This window comes from Physeter macrocephalus, chromosome 2 (genome assembly GCF_002837175.3).
Source record: "Physeter macrocephalus isolate SW-GA chromosome 2, ASM283717v5, whole genome shotgun sequence".
NCBI lineage: Eukaryota > Metazoa > Chordata > Mammalia > Artiodactyla > Physeteridae > Physeter > Physeter macrocephalus.
Genome location: NC_041215.1, coordinates 116540497 through 116564737, shown reverse-complemented (window position 1 = coordinate 116564737; position 24241 = coordinate 116540497). Strand labels below are relative to the sequence as shown.

Below are 24241 nucleotides of genomic sequence, written 5' to 3'. Positions count from 1 at the left end.
ATATGTATATAAAGTAACTCTATATATTCTTCAAAGATACTTGTAAACTAAGGAAACATATCAAAGATATTTAAAAACTTCCATGGAGTGTCTGAGGGAATGAGAGTAGGGATGGAACATGACAGGTGAAAAGTAATAAAATCGAATGATAATTGTCTATTATGCATTGAGAAGTATGGTTAACTCAGCTCTTTGTATTTGAGGAAGAAGAAACGAAAGGAGAGATAAGACGAATGAAGCGAAGGGACCTATGGAGGAAGGGGGAGGAGAAAACAAGTAGAAGGAGAAAGAGAAGCCGAAGCAGAAGCAGCAGAAACATCCATCATTACAACTAAATTTTGATAAGGATAAGTGGTTCCTAATGCCACATGGACAAAGGAACAAATCAAACATTATGAAAGGGCATAGTGAAAGGATAACAGAGGATCAAAACTTAAAATTAAACTGAGTCCATGAGAAGAGAAATGGGTAATGTTGTAGTTAACATTATAGAAATGCCCATCTTTTTTCTTCAGCTCCATATACAGCTACCAGATATTCTTTACAAATCACACTCTGATGGCACCTATAGCATATTATACGTGGAATGGTTTAACTTATAGTTTTCAACACTCTCAGTTTATTACTTGCACATTCATGGCTATTGCTTCAATTTACTTTGTAAATAGAATCTTACTGGTCTCTTCATAGCTGAATCCCAGAATTTAGAACAGTACCTGGCGGATAATAGGCTTACACTAAATATTTGTCAACTGAATTAACATAATTTCCACCATTAGACAAACAAAAATACAAGAGAGAGAATAATACAATTCTTGGCTAGAAGGCAAGATCTGAAATGCATATATATTATTCCAAATGCATATTTATTATTCTATTTATCAAACTCATTATTTCAAAACATTTAGAGAGTGTTGATTTTCATAATACCAATACTATACTATTTCTTCTTTTCAATTTTTTTTTTTTTCCTTTTGCTGGTAGAGTGCATAGTAGGGGATGTTGCATGAAGATGATTTTAAATAATTTTTATTTTCACTCCTATTATATTACAAGTGAGAAAAGATACTTCTGAGATCTATTATATTTGAATAAATCATCTGTGAATATCGTTTGAAATTAAATTTTACATAAATATAACTGAGCGTTATCACAAGTGCCAACTGTGCAGTCTCCATCTCCAAGAGCAGTGTGCTATTTGCTCTGGGTTGATTTGCACGTCTGTTGAACTGCAACTTCTCTTAAAGGATTATCCTATTAAGAAGTATCAGCTGGCAGATTAAAGATGATTATCTATTCAATTTTGCAAACGTAATCTATTAAAAAGACGACGAATTCTTGGGCTACTTGATTTTGGGCCATGAAGTGTGTGTAGACTACAAATTTCAACTGTATTATTTTAAAATCTAATAACTATTATATGCTATTAGATTAAAATAGTACATTCCCCTTAACACCATAACTGTGAACCCCTTAGAAAAATTCAAAGTTTTGATTGTGCTTTAATTCTTTATATAAAATGCATTTTTCTTGATTAATATATGCATGAGAAAATAGGTCATATTTCATAATGACCTATGCTAGCATGTATATGTAATTTTTATTATATCTGTAAACATACAGTCATAGTTAATTATATGAATTGAAATATCTTATTGCCTAGATGATATTAAGATATAGCTAGTCATGAAACTAATTTCTCATACTTGTTACATAGATACAAATCTTTTTGAATTTCTTAAATGCGTTGACAAGGCATTAGCACATTAATTGTTATATGCATATAACTAATATAAATACATTTGAAAACTATTTCTTACATGACTACTACAAAATTAATCTTCATTAAATGTGATGACAGTAATTTAGAATTTGTCATTTTTTGGACATGAGTTGGATTTAAATTGTTTATATATAATTAGGCACATAAGCTTTGTAACAAACTTCCAAGGAGATATTTTACGTACATAGGAAAACATTTCCAAGTACTTTTTGATCATCTATGCCGATAATGTTACAATTATATTTCTGTGCATTACAAGTACAACAGAGAACTAAGCAACAAGTAGAACTACACTTGTTTTTAAAATATTACACAAAATTGAGGATCTAACAACACATGTGACTTTTTTGTTTCATCCAGGCATTTGTAGCTGCAATAGCTGATTGTACCTGTATAATGCTCTAATTTGTAAGATTAATAAGTTATTTCCTGCTCTGATTAAACCAGAATGGGTCAGATTTTTACTATGTCATAAAGTCTTCTATGAAGAATTTGTGTTATTAATTTATTAAAATGTTGAAACTTATGCATTTTTCTTTTTTTTTTTTGCCAAAATATCTGTTCCTACAGAGACTGAATGTGTTGCTAGGTTGGCAAGAATAAAAGTTTTGTATTGTTGAGCAATACAGCTGTCATTTAAATTTGAGGCTCAATTTTTAAATAATCTTGATTTTTATATCAAATTGTATTTCCATTTTGGATCAAGGAAAAGTAGAATGTTTTATTTACAATTTGATACTTTAAATGTTAAATAGTATACAAAAGCATTTAAGTTTTATTTTAGAATATTATTTTTATCTCAGGATACCATGCTCTAACGAACAGTGGGAAAATGCAATACTCAGTTGTGTAAAACTTAGGTTGGAAACCTAATTGATGAAGTCACTTAATCCAAATCTCTCATTTTTGAGAAGATCAAGTTGAGGTCAACAGAGATTAAGTTTCCTGCTCAATTTCATGTTACAAGTCATAGATGAACAACAATCTTTATCCTTTAGAGCCTTGCCTTATGCTTAACTCAAATGTCCTTTTCTGACACATAGGATGTGAATTATTTCTAGATGTTTCTACGAATTCAATCCAGACTCAGATAAGACATTTGTGAGTATTGGAGATATGAAATCTTTGCAAAAGTGAGCTTCATAGTTTGTATAATGATGTCATTAGATTAAGCACACACCCTTTCAAACATAATATCTGAAAGGAATAAGACTTAGTTACATGTATAAATTCTATATTTTGAAAAAGTCAGTAACTTTCGTTTATATAAAACTTTCATAATTTGTGTAATTCAAATGCATTCCAGTTCTCAGAATTTGTGATCCATTATTAGGATGATAGTCTAAACACTTAAAAACTAATATGGCATTGCCACCAACCATTTAGAATGGAAAATAGACCAATCAGAACAGGTTTATGGTCATAACACTTTGTACAATTACAAATATTATTTCTGAATTAATATGTCTTCGGTCAATACACCTTTAATTAAAGTTTTCACGGTGTCCCCACTATCATTAGCATGCTATTTTCCATACTTGCTGTCAGGTGAATAAAAATGTTTCTAAAACATGGAATAGCATGACAAAAAACAAAGAGAAAGAATAGCTTTTTTACAGGTAAAGTGTAAAACCAGTTCTTATGAATCTCCAGAGTTTTTTCTTTACAATTTCCTAGAGCTAAATTCAGGGTCTCATAGAACTGTACAAATGTGTATATTTATTAATATACATATGTAATTAAAGCTCTCAAAACTTTAAAATGGGAGAAATGAACCAAACTCATAGTTCTGTGATGATTAAAAGAAAAAGCACCTAGCCCAGTTCCTAGATCATAGTATACTTCATTGCAGGTATTAATGATGAAACCGTGCACCTCAGATTGGGACTTGAACCCACGTTCTGGGACTTGAACCCAGTCAAAACTCAGATTGGGACTTGAACCCATGCGGCCGGGACTCGAACACAGCCAAAACCCAGTCTTCCAACTGAGATCACAGACCTGATTTCGGGACTTAATGAAGCTCAGGTTCTTGATGTCTCATTGCAGAAAGAATTCAGTGAAAGACAAAGTGATAGGTAAGAAGTGCATTTGTTTAGAGAGAAACGCACTCCACAGAGTGTGGGCCATTTCAGAAGGTGAAAAAGGCACCAGGGTATGGACTTGTCAGTTTTTATAGGGGTGGGTAATTTCATAGTCTAATGAGTGGGAGGAGTATTCCAGCTATTTCAGGAAGGGGCGGGGATTTCTAGGAACTGGGCCACCACCCGCTTTTTGATCCTTATGGTCAGTCTTGGAACTGTCATGGCACCTGTGGGTGTATCATTTAACTTGCTGATGTGTTCAGTGAGCGTATACCAAGGCTCAAGGTCTAGTGGAAGTCGACTGATCCACCATCTTGGACCCATTTGGTTCTAATCAGTTTATTTCATGTCCCCGGGCTATGTCATTCTTTCAAAGGTTGTGCCCTACCCACTTCCCTCCTGTTTCAATGATACACTTGGGTCTCCAAGGGAGATACAAAATCTGATTTCCTTCCGTTCCTCCAGTTCCTTTCTCCAGCAGCAGAGGGGACCATATTCTACTCAAAAGCAAAATGGATTTGCATACAAACAGGGGATGAAATAACGGGATTATAAATAATTGAGCAGAGTCATCTTGTCTTTTCTCTCTTGTATTTTAACCCCTCTCCTTGTAACTCTCTTTCCTAGGAAATTGATGTAGTAGAATGGGCTTGCTCTTAGGAGGAGCAACTTACCTCTGCTCTGCTTTATGCCTTAGAGATAATAGAAATTAGCTTGCTTTCTTCCTTTCTTATTTCAGTTTGTAATCAGGCCAAGACATAAATAAATAGCAAAAGTGCCTGCAGGCACTCACCTATTCCACCCAGATTAGTCTGATAGGAATTTACCTCGAGGTGTGGGGCTGGAGTTCCAGCTCCCATTAGGAACATATTTAGGGTTCCCCCATGTTATAAGACACATCAAAAACCTGGCAGATAATACTAGGGAGATCTTCTTTTCCTGTTTTTCTTCCAGAGACAACTAATTGACAAATAGTGTTTGTTTGAGTCAAACATTGCCAAGTGGTCATTAATTAGATTATTTCAATATTCATAGCAAATGAATTATAACTCCTAACAGATGTCACATATCAATATGAAACAATACTATTATTACAATGAGAAGCAGAATAATATAAAGTCTAAATTCTAGTCTCTGGAATTAGACTGCCCAGCTTTGAATTCTGACTCCACATTTGACCAGCCAGGTGTCATTAGGCTTGTTGTTAACTTCATGTTCTAGTTTCCTCATATGTAAAAAGGAGACAACAGTAACAATCTCATTAAGTTGTAGTAAAGAATAAACAGGTTTTTACATGGGCCAACTCAGATGGTTCAAAGACAGTGAAGGGACTAGATCTAGAGGTGTGGACTGATGTTGCCTCACTACTGAGGTAATGACCTTCTGAGTCCTCTCCCTTGGCAAATATTTCTGTAAAGAGCCAGACAGTAAATGTTTTAGGGCTTCACAGGCCATGCCGTTTTCCTTGTGAATACTCAACTCTGCTGTTGTAATGTGAAAGCAGCCTTAGATAATATGTAAATTAATGGGTGTGGTTGTTGTTACCATTAAAATTAAATATAAATACAGGTCCTGGGTAGTAGTTGGCCAATCCCTGTTCTATCTATTATCCTTTTGAATTGCAAGGTTTTACCAACCTGGTTGGTGCGAGTACGAACTATTCCTAGGCTCCCCTGTTCTTTGGGGATTTTTCTTTTTAACTCTCAGACAGATTTTTCTGTGGCTTTAGGCTGCCGTGGACTGATCTGCACTCAGCTAAAGACTGGAGGGGATCTTCTGTAAATCTCTAGAGCTCTCTCTCTGTGTTGCTGTCCCCTGTCCTGTACTCTGCCTGCAAACTCTAGCTGCCTTGGCTTCCCTGGACTGCCCACTCCATCTCCTCAGCTCTGGGAGGCTGTGGGGTTTCCCCAAGGTTTCTGTCCATCCCTGAGATGTGACCTAGAAATTTTCTCCAGACAGTATTATAGGCAGCCATAGAGCTCATCTTATTTACCCACCCTTCCCTTCAGTACTGTCTTCCATTGCCCAATGTTTAATTTCTGAAAACCATCGTTTCATAAATTTTGTCTGTTTCTTCATGTGTTTCAGGTGGGAGGGTAAATCTGGTCCCTGTTATTCCATCTTGGCTGGAAGTGGAAGTCGTGATAGGTTTTTAACATTTCACATACAAGGAAACTGAGGCTCAGAAATGTTCGAAAGTTCACCAAGATCATTCAGCTAGAGAGCAGTGGAGACAAAATTCAAAACCAAGGTTTCTAAGTGAGTGCTTCCTCCATTATATTACACTGCTTCCAACAGAAGGAGTTAACCACAATCTGCCTTTTAAATACAAAACAGTGAACTGCAGCTTTTACTAACAGAAGCTAATAAATCAAATTTGAACAAAAGATTTGAGGCTTATCTTATTTTTGAGCAATTTTAGAGGGGTCTGGTAATTTTCATATTTTATAATGGGGTCATTATTTTTTCTTCTATTTTAGTATTTCTATGTGGTTCTCTTTGTGGGAAATACTTAGGATTACCGCCAAATGGTGGCAAACCTTGCTCATTTCAATGATCTGAGACTGATAAGTTTTCTACTGGAAAGTCCCCATCTGGCTCAAACTTCAGCTCCTGCATTTTCAGGGATGTGACTTTTTTGCAAGTGTACCGGAATTACCTTTCACTAAGGAGTGAAAAATATTGGTAAACTACATAAACACAACAAAATGAGAGATGTGGAAAAGTGTATGTATAAATTCCCACAGTTCATTTTTATTACTTTCACTACACAATTCCATTTAACATTTTCTGAAATAGTAATAAATTTTTGAATGGTAAAACATGGCATTTGAGTATGCCAAGTGGGAGATATTTAGATGGCGAATATTAGTAAAAATGTGTAGCGTTATATTACCAGAAGGTTCTCTGTTTAATGAGAAAGGAACACTTATCCCTTTACAAATATGTAAGTTATAAATATATACTGTTATATGTATATATCTATAAACACAGGTAATCTGTATTTGTTGCAAGCAATGTATTTGCAAATAAAACTATGTAAATAATACTATGCTGCATGCAACTCCTCTTTTAAATGTGTAACAAGCTGATTTCTTACAGCAACAGAAAAGCTAACCTCGAGATGGTGATTCACATATCTTTAAATCTTTTGATTTTAATTATATATGCATATATAACATTATATGTAGCTTTACTTGCTAGTTAACTATTTAAATTATTTTGAATATTACATGAAAACAAGACTGTATTAGGATTTCCTCATTACAGAATATAATTAACCCTTTGAAACACATTAGAATATAGTAAGACTGTTATCTCCTCCATTATTTCTATAAGGAAACTTAGTTCAGGAAGATTGAATAATTTGTTTATAGTCTAAAAGGTAGGGAAGAGCTAAGGGTCTGAATTATAGTCTATATTCTTTTTCTATACCATTGTTTTTCAAATATTATCAAAGATACATTTCAAAAATGATACACTATGAGAAGTCTCAATTTTAAAACAGATAAAGTACCATTTCGCTACTACATAATTTACTTTTATCAATTTAAAATAAAAATATTTATTTATGAGGTTAATAAATAATGAGGAATCTTTAATATACATAAAAATTTGAAATCAAATGTTATGGACCACAGTTTCAGCCTTTAATGACAACTCAAATTTATTTGTATACTGTGTTGGATTTGCAGTGAAGGAATCCCTTATTTATAAAGATAAGCCATTATATATGGAAACAGCTCTTTTTAAGCAGCACACCTCATAATTTCAAGATGCCCTTCAATTAAACTGATCCAGAGATATGAAATATGATGAGAAAATTTTTGTTTTTATGTTGATTATTTAGAATATCTAAAAACTATGTATATGAGTAGTTTATATTAAATTTCTTACATTAAATTTCTCAGACAGAATACTGTCAGTACTTCCACATATATTATATGATATTGTGATGATACTGCATGTGTATTATCAACGACTTTTCCTCAGGCCCAAGGAGGAAAGCTTGTATTGGCTTGCCACTGGGAATAAATAAAAGTATGTCAAATGAAGAGTATTTTGAACTTATTAAGTTAGATTTGTTCTTATTCTCATGGTTCAAATATTTTCATGATATCTTTTTATACTTTTCTTTTAAATCATCTTTTCCTGAAGAAATGCAGATGAGAAGAGATCTATGTGTCTCTGTCCTTATTTCGATTTTGTTTTGCTCTTGAATTCACTTTTCCTTACTCTCTTGAGATGAACATAATTTCTGGTATTTAACTTTGTGATTTCACCTCTCTGTTCAGACCCTCAATAGACCTCTTGTTTGCTCTACCTAGTTCCTTCAACTGCTGATATATTTCAAACTTTTAAAATGACAAGTCACTGAAGACTTCTCCTCGACAGAAGCACAAATTTCTCAGTATTCAATGAGAAAAAGACACTGATTTCTCAAACACATAGAATTAAAATTAATTATAGTATGTTCCTTGAAGAAATGGTCAAAGGGATGGGAAGGTCAGGTTGAAATTATATTCCTTCAAACTGATGAAGTGTTTTCATTAACAGGGTCCCTAGTTTATACTCTCTATCTTTTATGTTTCTCATTGTTCCATCCTTGATTCTGACAGTTTTCTTAGTAATAGTGTACCATCAAGTATATAGCAGTCATGGAGGAAAAACAATAGATTTGTTGTACTAGGGGCTTTAGGATGATATTGACTTGTATGACAGTATGATAGGAACTGACATATATTTAAAATAAGTTTGCCTGACAATGTATAGAAAAGAAATTTTGGGCTGGATGACAAGGACAGTAAAAGGCAGTGGCAACATATGTAACAATTATGACAGTAAAATATGTACCTAGTATTAGTTGTACAGCATTTTAAAACACCCTTAAACTTCTATTATTAGAAAGTACAGCCAAAAGTTTTGAAATTTCAGAATTCAAAACTCAAGGCCATGAATACTTGGATGCTACCTCAAGATAGTAAAAAGGGATTTATAAATGTGAAAATGTTTGTAAAAACCAAGTTAAAGTTCCTTTAGAATTATGATGTCAATGCATATTCTATATATCAAAAAGTATAAATTGAAATATGAATGGGCCTTTACATTACAAAATTAAATTCTCAGAGTTGGGATTTTTTATTCTGTACAGTGCTTTCTGTTTGAATTCTAGCAGAGCATAAAAGTCTTCATGTCAAGAACATTACTAACATATTTTTAAGGAGGTCATATATGTGGTTCATATACCAATCTGCAATGGGAACACAGCTTAAAGTTTTCTAAGAAGACAAACTTACTGTATTCTGAATTTTAGATATGTGATGTCAATATCATGAAACCAGTTCCATGAAGCACACAATTACCTTATGGCTTCAGAATTGCTTCCAGTATATTCATACTTTTTGAACTATTTTTAAATAGAACATCATTATTTCCTTTATATATATTCTATCTTTATTTCTTTATCTAAAATTTGAGCTACTGCAAATAAATATCAAAGATTTTTGAACCTCTCAAAACTTAAAAACGTTTAAAACATGTATTACAACAGCAAAGGTAAGTTATATCAATAAGAGATATACATTATTTAGCATAGGCTATCATTAAAGATAGAGATGTAATTGTAATTATAACCTTTTAAATGATCAAGTGGAATCATTGTGTGATTGTTAACATCAGTTGCTACACTCTTCACCATCAGCAAGGATAAAATAATTTATCTCACTGTTAACGGTTATATTATTGCAGAAAAAATGCTAAATACAGATAATACTACAATTATTACCAATTAATATAATTATTATTGGACACAATTTGCAACAAGATGAATATATATTTAAAATTAATTGTAAAATATAGAGAATATGGGGTATTACTAAATTATTATAAAGTATTCCATTAGTTTCAATTTTATTTTTGCCAAACTTTTGTTCTTCCCTACTTTTAGCTATTTTACCTTCAAAAAACTCAATTTACTTACGTTGGATGGTGATTCTAAGGGATGTAGACTCCAAATTTTGCATGACGCTGCTAGGAACTTGAGTAATCTAAATTAGCACACACTTATCTCCTCTATTATTTCTTCCTTTACATATGTGATAAATGTAATGCTTTCACTATATGACATGATATGATATATCATATGATAAATACAGCATAATGTAGTATATTCTAGTATAATATCAAGAACAGATTTTTACATAGAAGGAAATGCAAAAAACATAAAGTGGCAATAGAAAATAGTTTCAGAACAAATACTAAAGCTGTTAGCTTGGTCAAGAATGTTAAACAAAAAAGATCCTACCTGATGAATCAAAGTTCACCTCATTGCCAGGACTTGGACCTACATCAATGGACACAATTGGTAAGAGCTTCCGAAAATCCCATAGCTTTGTAACTCCACAGGCATCACAGGATGCGATCATGTGACCCTTTAAAGTATTAAAAAAAGAAGAGAAATGTATATACATACATATATATATGTATATTACTTATATACAAATATATATAGAAACTCAGACCAAAAAAAACAAAAAAGAAAGATTTGTTACAATTTTATTAAATACACAAGAATACGTTCCTCTAAACTAAAAAGTATTCATTATACCTTTGTCTTCGACATAAAAGTATTATAAAATGACAATTTAAATATATAAAATCCTATACTAAATTTTAGAAGATGATTTTTCAGGAAATCATTTTGATGATTTTAATTATATAAGATGTAATAAAACAGAACTATACACACCCATGCAATTTGTCTAAATATATACATATCACATATATGATATGTGATCTACATATAAAAATTATATATGTAAAATATTGCACTAAAAGCACACTTCACTTTATATGCTTATAATTAGTATTGATAATTTATAACTCAGAGTAAAAATAAAAACAGAAGTAGGAAAACAAATGGACAGGAAAGAAGAGTTTTATCATAGTGGGTGGAATCACTGGGGCCAGGTAAAATTGATGGCAAGGAAGCAGTGTCTATTGTGTTCTGTTAGACAAAATTATTAGAAATATTTGGGGCTATTTTTTTAACATGTAGTGGAAAAAGGAAGAAGGTAATTGGATAAGGGAATGGAAAACAAAAGGAAGGGTGGATGGATTCAAGTGTTATGGAAACAGGGGCAGATATTTTCCCAGTATAGAAGTACCAGCCCAGGTGCATCAGTTTGGAGTTCAAAGTCTGCCTATACTCCTCTTGCAGGCCTCTCAGGAGATATCTATTCAGCAGCTACCTCATGTCAGAGACTGGGATATAGTGATGAATAAGAGGGCTTCCATCATTTTGTCATTTAATTTCCGTGTCCACTGACTAACTAAATATGAGTGCTGGCTACATCAGGTTTATGTACAATGTTTATAAGTCATTATACTTTTTCCAATTCGATATACAGTTTCCCTTTCAGATCCAGTTTAATTTTTTTAATGTTTAGTCAAAAATCAACCTCTCATTATTTTCCTCCTAAATATTCTAAAATGTTAAAGATAATAACTTGATTATTATACAATTTTCCCTATTATCATTTTGAACTAGCTCACATACCTTTTTTCTCATTTACTCCTTGATTTCTATCCTTTCTTTAAAAAAAAAATAAAAAAACTGCATAGTGTATTACAGTCCAAGTGGATTTTTTGTTTTTTTCCCTAAATACTCCGGTAGTACAACAAATGCCACTAGTTTAAAAATTCTATAACTGCTGTTACTGGCAAAACAATACAATAACCTTTTCCTCAAGCTAATAAATGGGATATTTAATCTTTTTTACAGTTTAAAAAGAACATGGAGAACTTGGAATGTTTTCAAATATGTAAACGTGTATTGTGAGAACTGTGAAGAATCAGTGAATTTAATTTTTAGAAAAGAATAGTTCTCAGGATTATAGGGAATATTAATGTTAGAAATTATAAAGAACTCTTTCCAGCTATAAGGGTTTTCAAACATCTTTCAGAAGTCACAGAATGGAATCTTTTTTCAACTGTGAGTACAGAATAAATTTTAGTCAGAATTTAATTTGAAGGCAATTCTCATTAAAGTCAGGTTATAGACTTCATGTCCTTTTCTTGCCTAGATTCTATGAAACAAAGACAATTTTAAAGTGTGCTTTATACCATTGAATATTAAATTTTTAGGAAATATACTAAAAATAAAAAAATAGTCCATCATTTTCTGGGTGAAAATTAGTACTTAAATGGGTTTAATATTTTTATATTTAATTTTTACCACTGTCAATAAATTAATACAGTTTGATAATACTAAAATAATAATAGTCAATACTTATTAAATGCTTCTAATAACCAAGTGCTGTGCTAAATGATTTATTAATAAATAGTAGATAGTATTTTAAACAATTTTGAATGACTAACATCATATAGCCAAACTTTTCCATTTCCCAAGGAACTTAAAATTCATGACAATATATGCATTATGGTAAAACAAATATAATAACATAAAGTGGTAGAAATAAGTTTGTGTTCAGATTTCATAACTTGGTAGCTATATTTCCAGTTAACCAGAGAGGCAAATGCAATGCCTATCGTAGTACCTGGAGCATAGTAGAACTAAAAAAAAAATTTGTTGGGACTTCCCTGGTGGTCCAGTGGTAAAGAATCCACCTTGTAATGCAGGGGACGCAGGTTTGATCCCTGGTCAGGGAACTGAGATCCCACATGCCACAGCCCAGCTAAGCCTGTGCAGCACAACTACTGAGCTCGAGCTCCTCAACTACAGAGCCCACATGCTGCAAACTACAGAGCCCATGTGCTCTGAAGCCTGAGTGCCACAACTAAAGACGAGAAAATACCCACACACCACAACTAGAGAGAAGCCCGCGTGCCACAATGAAAGATCTTGCATGCCTCAACGAAGATCCAGTGTGCCGCAACTAAGACCCAATGCAGCCAAAAATAAAAACATAAATAAAATAAAATAATAAAAAAATTAAAAAAATATATTTGTTAAACCAGTAGATGATGAATGTCTCGCCTCATGGGAGTTTACCTAGAAGTTTTACTTTAGTCCAAGTACTTCCACAGCAGTCTTAAGGTAATATTGATTTTAACCCTGATGGTTCTGAGTCAGTTAGATAAAAGAAAGAGATAAAAGATGCAGAGAATCCAAAACCAAAAACTTGGAATATCAAGATCTTATATCCCTCCTCCTCCAGTCTCAGGTGAACTGGAACAATTTGCCATTCTCCTTCCATAGGGAAGAAGAATATTAAAATATTACTAATCTAAACCACACAGTGTGAATTTTGAGGGATCTGAAGATGGAGGGTGTGAAAAAGGAATTAGCTGACAACCTGGGGAAAAAACAAATATTTTATCTAGAATTTATATCAGGTAAGAAAACAAAGACTAGTTATAGTTAGGCACTTAACCTAACCAAGAAAGAAAGATTTCAAAGAAAATGTTTTTTGGAGAAAAGTGGAATTGTGACAATTTTAAAGAAAGTAAAAACTCAAGAGTTTTGGAAAACTATCTAAAATGTAATTCCAGTTATGTCATCGGCACCAGTACTGGCTGAGGAGGAAAGGTGATAAAGATGGTTGCACTGAAAGTTCTCGGAGAAGTTCGGATTCAGACAGATGGTTGTTTTTGTGACACTGAATCGCCAGCACCCGGCTTAGTTCCTGTGACATGTTTGGCATTTGATCTTGAATAAATCATAGAATAATATATGAATAAAAAATGAATATAAGGGAGTAGAGAGTAATCAATATTGACTACATGCAACTGTAATGGATTTTTTTCCAAAATATGGTAAATGAGCTGAAGCTCAGAATTTTTTTTTTTTTTTTTTTTGGTTATCACAGACTCAAATAGTAAAACAAAGCAAGTGGAACTTAGGAAAATGGACAAAGGATACAGTTGAGATGAAAGTGAACAGTTACGACTCCTGACTGCCCCTTTTAAGCTTTCCCATTTCCAACTTAAAGATCCTAGTGAGAAAATCCATATGGAAATGGAGTTAATAAGTTAGAATAGAACAACATAAAACCAAACTAGCTTCATCTAGGCTGCTGGAAATATACTGGAAAAATATTTAGCAGTACATATCAAGGATCAAAAAGTTTCATACTTTTGAAAATTTTAAGGCTACTTCTGAAATTTACTGTAAGGTTTTTAAAAAGTTATGATCAAAATATTAAAGTAGCACTATTAATAAATAAAAAATGGAAACAAGTGAAATTTGTAATAATCTAATATGGAAGAAATAAATCTTGTGCTATTGTGGATCCAGAGCACTGCCAGAGACATCTTTTATGCAAACTTGATACCAACAGTGGCAGGAAGACAAGCAGACTGAACTATCTCTCTGCACAGTGGTTCCAAGCATATTTATATATTATAAAACAAAGAAAGAAAAAGAGAAAACCAGGATGCTAATGATGTCATTTATAATTTAAATGAATGATTAAAAGACTATTTACATAAACCTATAGTATTCCTTAATATAAACATAACTTATGGCTTTATATAATTTTCAAAAACAGATTTTACAAGTTTGGGCATTACCATAAGTTTGGGGTTAAGAGGTTATTTTTCAGGTAGTGTAAGAAATATCATAGAGCAATAGTCTATATGAGATTCCTTATATCTTTATATTGTGTATCAAGAAGAAATATATAGAATCTTAATTTATTATTAAAAAAAGGTCCAATTTGATTATACTTTGTACCTTCATCCTGATGAATCAGCTAAGTATTTTCTTGGTTCAACACACTATGTTCATATATATATATACACACACACACACACACACACACACATTTATTTTCCCATCTTTTTTTGGAAAGTGAATTTACAGAACATCTAAATAAGCAAAATATTTTTAGGATCGTGACATTACTTCTTCTGCAAAGGCACTTCAAGGCTGAATAAAACAATATATATAATTGTTCTCTTCTCAGAGTTATACAACATAATAGAAAATTAAATGAATGATTATATATCAACTATGCACACATGAGAATGTTGTAAACTCTGTAAGTGCAGGTACTTTGGCTTAGCAGTACATTCCCATGACCTTGAATAGAACCCAATAAGTGTTCAATAAATAATTGCAGATAAATAAATACCATAGATGAATTATTGCAAAGCCATAAAAAGAACAATTACAGAAACAATGTAAAACATGGAAAAGTTTATACTATACTGTTGTTATACTGATTAAAAATATACAATACATATGGTGCAGTGACTGAATAGGGAGATATGTTTATAAAAAGTTGCCCTATATATTTCTTAAGACTTAATTTTTTTAGGATAGTTTTGGTTCACAGCAAAATTAAAGGCAAGATATAGAGATTTTCCATATACCCTCGGCCTCTACACACACATAGCCTCCCTAATTTACAACGTCCCCTCCAGAGTGGCGAATCTGTTACATCTGATGAACCTACATTGACACATCATAATCACCATATGTCTGTATTATTACACTTCACTCCTGGTGTTGCACATTCCATGAGTTTAGACAATTGTATAATGACATATACCCACCACTATGGCATCATCCAGAGTATTTTCCCTGCCCTAAATATCCTCTGTACTCACCTATCCCACCATACCACCCCTGCCTAACCCCTGGCAATCACTGATCATTTTGCCTCTCTATCTAAAGTTTGTTTGTATCCACAGAATACCTTTTCTTGATTTTTACTGGGATTGCACTGAATCTACAGATCAAGTTGGGAAGAACTGATATCTTGACAATATTGAGTCTTCACTTCCATTAACATGGAGAATCTCTTCATTCACTCAGTTATTTTGTTTCATTCACCAATGCTTTATAGTTTTCCTCATATAGATGTTATATGTATTTTGTTAGATATACTTAAATATTTCATTCTTAGGGGTGTTAATATAAATAGCACTTAAATTCCACTTTTTCCTTGCTGGTGTATAGGAAAGCAATAGACTTTTGTGTATTAGCCTTGCATCCTGCAACCTTGTAATCACATATTAGTTCCAGAAGTTTTTTTGTTTGTTTCTTTTTTCTTTATTTTTTTTACTTGTTTTTTAAAATTAAGTCTTGGATGGTCGTATCATCTGTGAACAAAGACAGTTTTAGTTTTTCCTTCTCAACCTGTGTAACTTTATTCCCTTTTTTTTTTTTTTTTTTTGGTCTTATTGCATTATCTATAACTTCCTGTACAATGTTGAAAAGGACTGGTGGGAGGAAATATCCTTGTCTTGTACCTGATATCTTAGTGGGAAACCTTTAGTTTCTTACCATTAAGAATAATGTTAGCCATAAGTTTCCTTTTAGATCTTCTTTACCAAGTTGAGCAATTTCCCTTACATGCATAATTTACTGGGAGTTTTTAATCATGAATAGGTATAGTATTTTGTGAAATAGTTTTTCTGCATCCATTGATATGATCATGTAATTTTTCATCTTTACCCTATTGATGTGATGGATTACATTACTTGATTTCCCAATGTTGAACCAGCCTTGCATACCTAGGATGAATCCCATTTGGTCATAGTTTTTACTTCTTTTTATACATCATTGGATTCAATTTACAAACATTTTGTAGCAGATTTTTGTATTTATGTTCATGAAAAATAGTGGTCTGTGGTTTTCTTTTCTTGTAATGTCTTTCTCTGATTTTGGCTGTAGGGTAATGCTGATCACAGAATGAGTTAGGAAGTATTCCCTCTTTCTATTATCTGAAAGAGATTATGGAGAATTGATATAATTTCTTCCTTAGTTTGTAGAATTCACAAGTGAACCTATGTGGGACTGGTGCTTTCTGTTTTGGAACTGCATTAATTATATGGAAAGGTAATATGATTCAACTTCTTTAATAGATATAGGCCTATCTAGATTGTCTATTTCCCCTCATGTGAGTTTTGGCAAATTGTGTCTTTTAAGAAATTGGTTTATTTCATCTAGGTTATCAGATTTGTTTCAAGGCAGATTTGCTGAAAACAAATTCACTCAATTTTTGTTTATCTGAGAAATCCTTTATTTCTCCTTCACTTTTAAAGGATAATTGCACAAGGTAAAGAATTCTATGTTGGTGTTTTTCTTTCAGCACTTTAAATATTTCACTTCATTTTTTCCTGGCACCATTTCTGAGGAGATGTCATATGTAATTCTTATCTTTATTTCTCTATATGTGAGCCATTCCCCTCTTGGATTCTTTCAGGATTTTTTCTTTATCTTTAATATTCTATAGTTTGAAAATGATATACATAGATCTAGGGGTTTTTGTTTGTTTCCTTTGTTTTTGTTTGCATTTATCCTGCTTGGTATTTTCTGTGCTTCCTGGGTCTGTGGTTTAATGTGTGACATTAATTTGAGGATATCTTAGTCATTATATTTTCAAATATACCACCTGTTTCATTCTCTCTTCTCCTTCTGGTATTCCCATACATGTATGTTTTACCTTTTGTAGTTGTTCCATAGTCCTTAGATGTTCTGTTTTGTTCTGGTTTTGGGGGGTTTTATTTTTTGTTTTGTACCTTTTTAAAAAGTATTTGTTGTCTTTGTTTTGGTTTTTGATGATTCTATTGATATATCCTCTGTGTCAGAGGTTCTTTCCTCAGTTGTGTTCAGCCTATTAATAAGCCATCAAAGGCATTCTTCATTTCTGTTATATTGCTTTTCTCTCTAGTATTTCTTTTTTGTTCTTTCTAGGATATTCATCTCTCTGCTTAGACTGCCTATTTGTTTCTTCATGCTGTCTCCTTTATCCATGAGAGCGCTTAGCATATTAATCATAGATGTTTTAAATTCCTGGTCTGATAGTTCCAACATCCTGTCATGTCTGGTTCTGATGCGCGCTCTGTTTCTTCAAATTATGTTTTTGGCTTTTGGTATTTCTTGTAATTTTTTCCTGATGGCCATACATGATATACCAGGTAAAAGAAACTGCTGTAAATATGCCTTTAGTAATGTGGTTGTGAAGTATGGGGTGCGGCAAGTGTTCTATAGTCCTGTGATTAGGACTTAGTCTTTTAGTGAGCCTATGCCTCTGGACCATGAACTTCATAAGTGTTTCTCAGTATTTCTCTCCCTCTTAGGTGGAACAGGTTGGCTAGAGTGGGCTGGAACTGGGTTTTTCCCTTCTCCCATGTGTAAGGCAAGCCAGCTGTAATTGTTTATTTTCCTTCCCCCGCGTTAGTTAGGTGCTGATACTACCCCAGCAGGTTAAGCTATGTGTATATTTTTTGTAATGAGGAATTCTGAGTAATCTGGGTGGAAAATCCTTTAATATTTTAAATGTGGGCAATAATTACAAATAATTAAATTATTCAAGAATAAAAGGTATATAGTCTTCATATTTAATTATCAAATATATTACTTTTTCTTTAATGATACTTTAAAATAAATTCAGGAAAATTATACATTTGCATATTGCATTATAATTTATCTTATAGTAAATCCATAAATAATGTCACAGCTAATTCTCAGAACTATATGATGAGTGAAAATTTAATCCTATCTCACAATATTCAACTAAATAAATTTTAGAAAAATTAAATAGTGTATTGAAGGACTTCTAGTTGAGCTGGTCTTAAAAACAGAGCTATAAAATGAAACAAAAAATAATAATAGTTAATACTAATTGAGTAATTACCATGGGCCACTCAGGGCTCTGAGCAGTTATATACACATATGCAGGTATTATACACACATACAGGTATTCTCCACTTTTCAAAAGTTTGCTTTACACTATTTCTCTTTTATGAAGATCTACATTATTTCCTGCTTTTGTTAACTGAAAGAAATCCATAGAGGATTTTCACATTTACTAAAAAGTTAACTGCTTCTTTGCTTTATGCCATTTTGGCTAATGCAAGTTTTTAAAGGAATGCTCAACTTTTGGATTGTGGGGGAAACCTGTATACAAATATCCCGTAATTAAAAAAAAAAAAACCAAAAGCAATAAACTACTATGAAATAGGTTGCTATTATCACCCCCATCTTATGGATGAGGAAATTGAGCCACAGGAAGCTTAATTACCTGGCCACCACCTATGCAGTTTAAAGAGGAAGAGCCAGGATTTGGACTTGTTTGGCTCTAGAATATGCGCTAATCACTAAGCTCTACAGTGTGTCTCAAAGAGAAAGTTTGCCTAAAAATTTATTTTTAAAAGTATAAGATCTCAGGGACTTCCCTGGTGGCACAGTGGTTAAGAATCCACCCGCCAATGCAGGGGACATGGGTTCGAGCCCTGGTCTAGGAAGCTCCCACATGCTGCGGAGCAAGTAAGCCCATGAGCCACAACTACTGAGCCTGTGTGCCACAACTACTGAAGCCCATATGCCTAGAGCCCATGCTCTGCAACGAGAAGCCACTGCAATGAGAAGCCCACACACCCCAACAAAGAGTAGCCCCCACTTGCCTCAACTAGAGAAAGCCCGCGTGCAGCAACCAAGACACAATGCAGCCAAAAATAAATAAATTTATATTTAAAAAAAAAGCAAAGAACCAGTTTTAAAAGTATAAGATCTCAAAGAATGATAAAGAATAATAAAAATAATACTCATTACAGAAAAATAGAATAGAAACATAGAGACTAGAAATGAAACCATAGGCTTCTGGGCTATGGGTTTACAGCAGGCCCTAGTTATTCAGCTTCTGTAGGGTATCAGAGACTAAAAGTACTTTGTGTCAGATGGGAGATAAAAGCCTACATATCGTTAAAGCCATGGATACTGTAAGTTTTCTTGAAAATATGAAGCTGAAAGGTTGCTTTCAAATGCTGTTTGAAGCTGCAATTTATTTGAAGGTATATATTTAAGGAATCTGGAGTTATACACAGTCTTACAACTTGGATCTGAACCAAGTAACACATGCTAATAACTTGCTCAGTGGTTTTCAATCCTAGAAGGCAGGATTCCTGAATCATAAATGTAGGATTTATTCTAGGATACTCTGAGGCTATTGGCCTGGGAGACAAAGGAAATAGCTACAATACTGAAAGCTCTGAAAGAGTAAGCACAAATAAAGAGCAAGAGAGATAAAGAAACAAAAAGAAAGAACCACTTTTCTTATTCTACTCAAAAGTAGCTACAATTTTTTTTTCGTGACAGGTAAAGAGATCTAAAGTTATTAAGCCTGTCAATAATTGGAAATAAAATTAATCTGAGTGCATTAAAATTACAAAAAGACTGAAAAATATTTTTAAATAAGTATGAATCTCAAGGATGTTAATAAAAAATTAACACTCATTAAAGAAAAAGAAATGAAACCAAAACAGTCTAAAATGACTTGAGAAAAACAAGAAAATTGAAACATTAATCATTGAAAACAAGAGGTTCAATACATAGGAAATACTTTAGAATAGACAAAGTTGAAAAGAGAGTTAGTGAAGTGGAGATTGTATTGGGAAATTCAGCTAGATTGCATATGTAGAGATAAAAAGATGAAAGCATTCAGACCAGTAAGAGATGTAGGGGAGTACGGAACTGGATATTCCAATATATTACAAAAGAAGAGCATGTACAGACAGGCAGAAGAGCAGTATGTGAAGGTATAATAACAGAAACTTTTCCAAAATTGAAGGAAGATATATTAAAAATAACTGTGCACTCCAAGTATTGAGCATGATATATAAGAATAAAACACACCTAGAAACAAGTAATGAAAGTATGGAGCATTATGAATGAAAAAATTATCTACAAGAGAAAATTACAGATTATTTATAAAAGTAAAACAATTAGATTGCTAACAAAAACTAGATGTTAGAACTAGTGGAATAATGTCCAATTGTGTGGGAAAATAAAATTCAATCTAAATTTGTTTACTTAGCTAAATATGACTTTGGACTAAATGTATTTTAAACATTCAGACTATAAAAGTTTAAATATAAACATCTTATGGAAAGAACTATTAATAATTATATTTTGCCACAACTATTAATAGTTATATTGTCAGGTGATATAATGGTCAGCACAGATATTGAAAAATCAAGAAACATTAGTCAAGGTTAGTTAACTGTTTGCTACAAAAGAGAAATGCCCAAACCAAATCCTAACTCTAACCATCCTAATCTAACCTTAATTTTAATCTTAATTAAAAAAAAATAAAAAACAAGAACTACATTAAAAAGAAATAAAGAAAAAAATAAATGGGAAACACAATAAGTTGTGATAGCAATAACAATGAACATACAAATAATTACACATACACACACACATAAATAGGTTATACTTAACAATTAAAATAGACAACCAAAATGTTTATAAAAACAGAAAATACAATCTTATGCAAAATACAAGAGAAACATTAAAATAAGGACAGTGGCAAAAAAAATACTCAGAGTAAAAATAAAAGAATTTAATTATTAAATACTAATTAATAGGAAGCTGGCAAAGGAGTATCAGTATCAGAAAAAAAGAAATTTAAGTGAAACAAATTATTACTAGAGCTAATTGAGATCAAGTAATTTTCCTTAAATTATCTTAGTAGAATAAATTGGAGTGAGGATTCAAGCATAGGTCAGTTGACTTCAGGGTCTGTGATTTTAACCAATAGATATAATGTAGCATAATATATCACAAATGCTTAAATATATTTAATATATTCTTCCATTAGAATATATTTAAGTGAGTGAATAACTCAGATCAATAGTGGTTCACAAAGATGTTCCTCACAATATTATTTATAATATGGGGCAGTAGAAACATAAGAAATTAATTGTTCAATAGATAGATAGATACACAGAAGCACATGTATATATACATATCTTTATATAGATATAACTGCAACATATAATTATATGTTATATATATAACTAAACCATTATTTAACTATGGATGGCATTTCCAAAGATTATTAATACAAAGGAACACATACATATGGTAGTGCAATAAAGCAGCAAGCAGAGTTATTTACAGTTATACACACACAGAAACATATGTTGAAAATAAGATTGGAGGACTAAATCATAATTGATTATCTTTAGGTGACAGAATGAATCATTCTTATTTGTTCTTTTTCATATTTTTAAAATTCAAATTTCATGGAACTAGTATCTATTATTATAATCAGAAAAATATTTTTTAATAAATAATGAAATCAAACCATCATACACAATATGATGTCAAGTCAAGTGATCTAATTTTCATTAGTGATCCTGTCAAGTGATCTAATTTTCATTTTCTAAATATCTACTATGTAAAATGGGCAAGAAAGAGGGGTCATCAAGCAAATGGCAGATACATTAAGCCCTAGAAACATCAGCTGCTTTCAATACATGAAGGTAATGACCTGCAGCTTGGTATTAAGGTATAACTATAATAAAATGTTTAGGCTCATTAGGAGGAAAATTAGTATTTCAAACATTTTTAGTACTGATACATTAGTGTCTCTCTTAGGACAGGCTTGTGCAGCATTAAGCATTAGCTCATTACACTCTTCCCTCAGTACCTTAATGGCACAAATAAGCTAAAGAAATTATGGAATTAGAATGGAGACAGAAGGTAAGTTTTGGGAATATTCAAAGAGTGTGAGGCTAAATAAGGAAGGAATAAAAAGCACTAGAAATATGTTGATAAGATTGCTGTTGTCAGTACGTACTTCTTCCCTATGCCATTGTCAATCAGTTAGGTATTAATAACTTGAATCACCAATCATGCCCCAGGGATATGGGACCTGGACATCCCAAACAAGTACGTAGCATCTAGAGTACACAACACTGCACTACATAATCATGATAACCTGTTCAAAGTGATTTCTATTTAATATCTCATTTAATCCTTCATTTCTATAGTTAGGTTATACCACCAGATTATTCAGATGAGAAAATTGAGACTTAAAATACTATACAACTTACCTAATGGCATTTTGTTAATAAAATGTAGACCCAGGATTCAAATCCAGACAATATGACCAAGTGTCCCAGATCTTAAACGTTTAGCAAGGAAGATTTTTGCATGCCTTGACCTAGATGCTTTGGAGAATAGAAGCCCATAAAGTCCCATTTTAAGTGTTTAAAGAGCATAGTCTGTTACGGAAGTAGAATGCCCTGAAAGAGCTAATGTTACTATAACAGAATAACAACAAATATGTATTAGCAAAGAACAAATTGAGCAAGCAAGTGTTAATTTAAAAGGCAGGAGAATAATTAGAAACAGATGAAGACAATTAATGTATATAAAGGAACAAATATTTACTGAGCTGTACTATGTCCCTGGCTTGGGGTCATGATCTAGAGATACAATAGATATAAGCTCTATACAAATACAATGTTAAAGGCAAAGTTAAATGCCAGAAGTAGATAAAGGGTTATTTCTAGTAAAAATTGACCACCTAACCCAAGCCTGTGGGATCAGAGAAGCTTTCCTCTAGGAATGCAGTCCTAGGATAGGTCCATTAAGTGAATGCACCTTTCTAGAAACAGCGACATTTTAAGTAGGTGCAGATTATGAAGAGACATTAGTGGACAGAAAGCGGGAGGGCATCGTTAGTATTGAAAATGGTACAATGTCAGAATACAAAGCAGAGATTAACATATTTCACTAGGAGGGAGTTAGGTGAATTTATGATGAGGTTAATAATGTGTAAAAATTCTGAAGAACTTTTGGAGCTCACACTGAGAAATATGAATTTCATATGATATAAAAAGTTATTATGTGTTTTGAACATAAATATTGATATGTTAAAAAGAATGAAGGCCAGTATTTTCAGTGAGTTAAGCAGGTACCTAAGTAAAAAATTGTCTCTCTGAGACCCTGCGGAACAAGTAAACATGACTTTCCTGTGGTTTTCAAGTTTGTGCCATAAGTCTTAGCAAGAATTTGACTGAATCCAGGCAAACTTGTCTGGACCAGTAGGAAACTTTTTCATTCATCAAAGAAATATTGATGGAGTTCACTAGGTGTTAGACACTGATTTAAGTGGTAGATAAACAGGAGTGAACAAAGCAGAGAGAAGTCCTGGACTTTTGGAACTTGTATGCTTCTGGAGAGAATCATACAATAAATTAAATAAATCAGTAAAATATGTGGTACATTAAATGTTAATAGGATTTATGGAAAATAAAAAAAAATGTAGACATGGAATATCTGGCAGAAAGAGCGTTAAAGTGTAAATAGCCTGGTCAAGAAGGGTCTCACTGGAAATATGACTTCTGAGTTCAGAGCAAAAGGAAGAAGAGTGATCCAAGAAAAGGGAAGAGTGAGATCAAGGCCCTCCTGGCAGAAGTACTGAACATAAATAGGCTGGTGTAGTTGGACTTCAAAGTCCTTGATTCTACATGAAGTCAGGAGAAAAACAAAAATCAAAACAACACTGGGCTGTGTGTTTGAATGGATTGAATAGGACTATATTTGGAGATCAGGTGGAAATGATGACAGTTGTCATTAAGTCTAGATTGCTAGGTGCAGAAAGAAGTG

The 24241-nt window shown here is 32.6% G+C and overlaps 1 protein-coding gene across 1 annotated transcript in view; it reads right to left on the bottom strand.

Moving 5' to 3' along the window:
• Positions 1 to 24241, bottom strand: part of SPAG16 (sperm associated antigen 16) — a 906896-nt gene that overhangs the window by 243222 nt on the left and 639433 nt on the right. The window contains exon 15 of the mRNA XM_024124705.2: positions 10172 to 10298. Within this exon, the coding sequence (XP_023980473.1) occupies positions 10172 to 10298 (127 nt within the window). The remainder of the gene's footprint in view (positions 1 to 10171; positions 10299 to 24241) is intronic.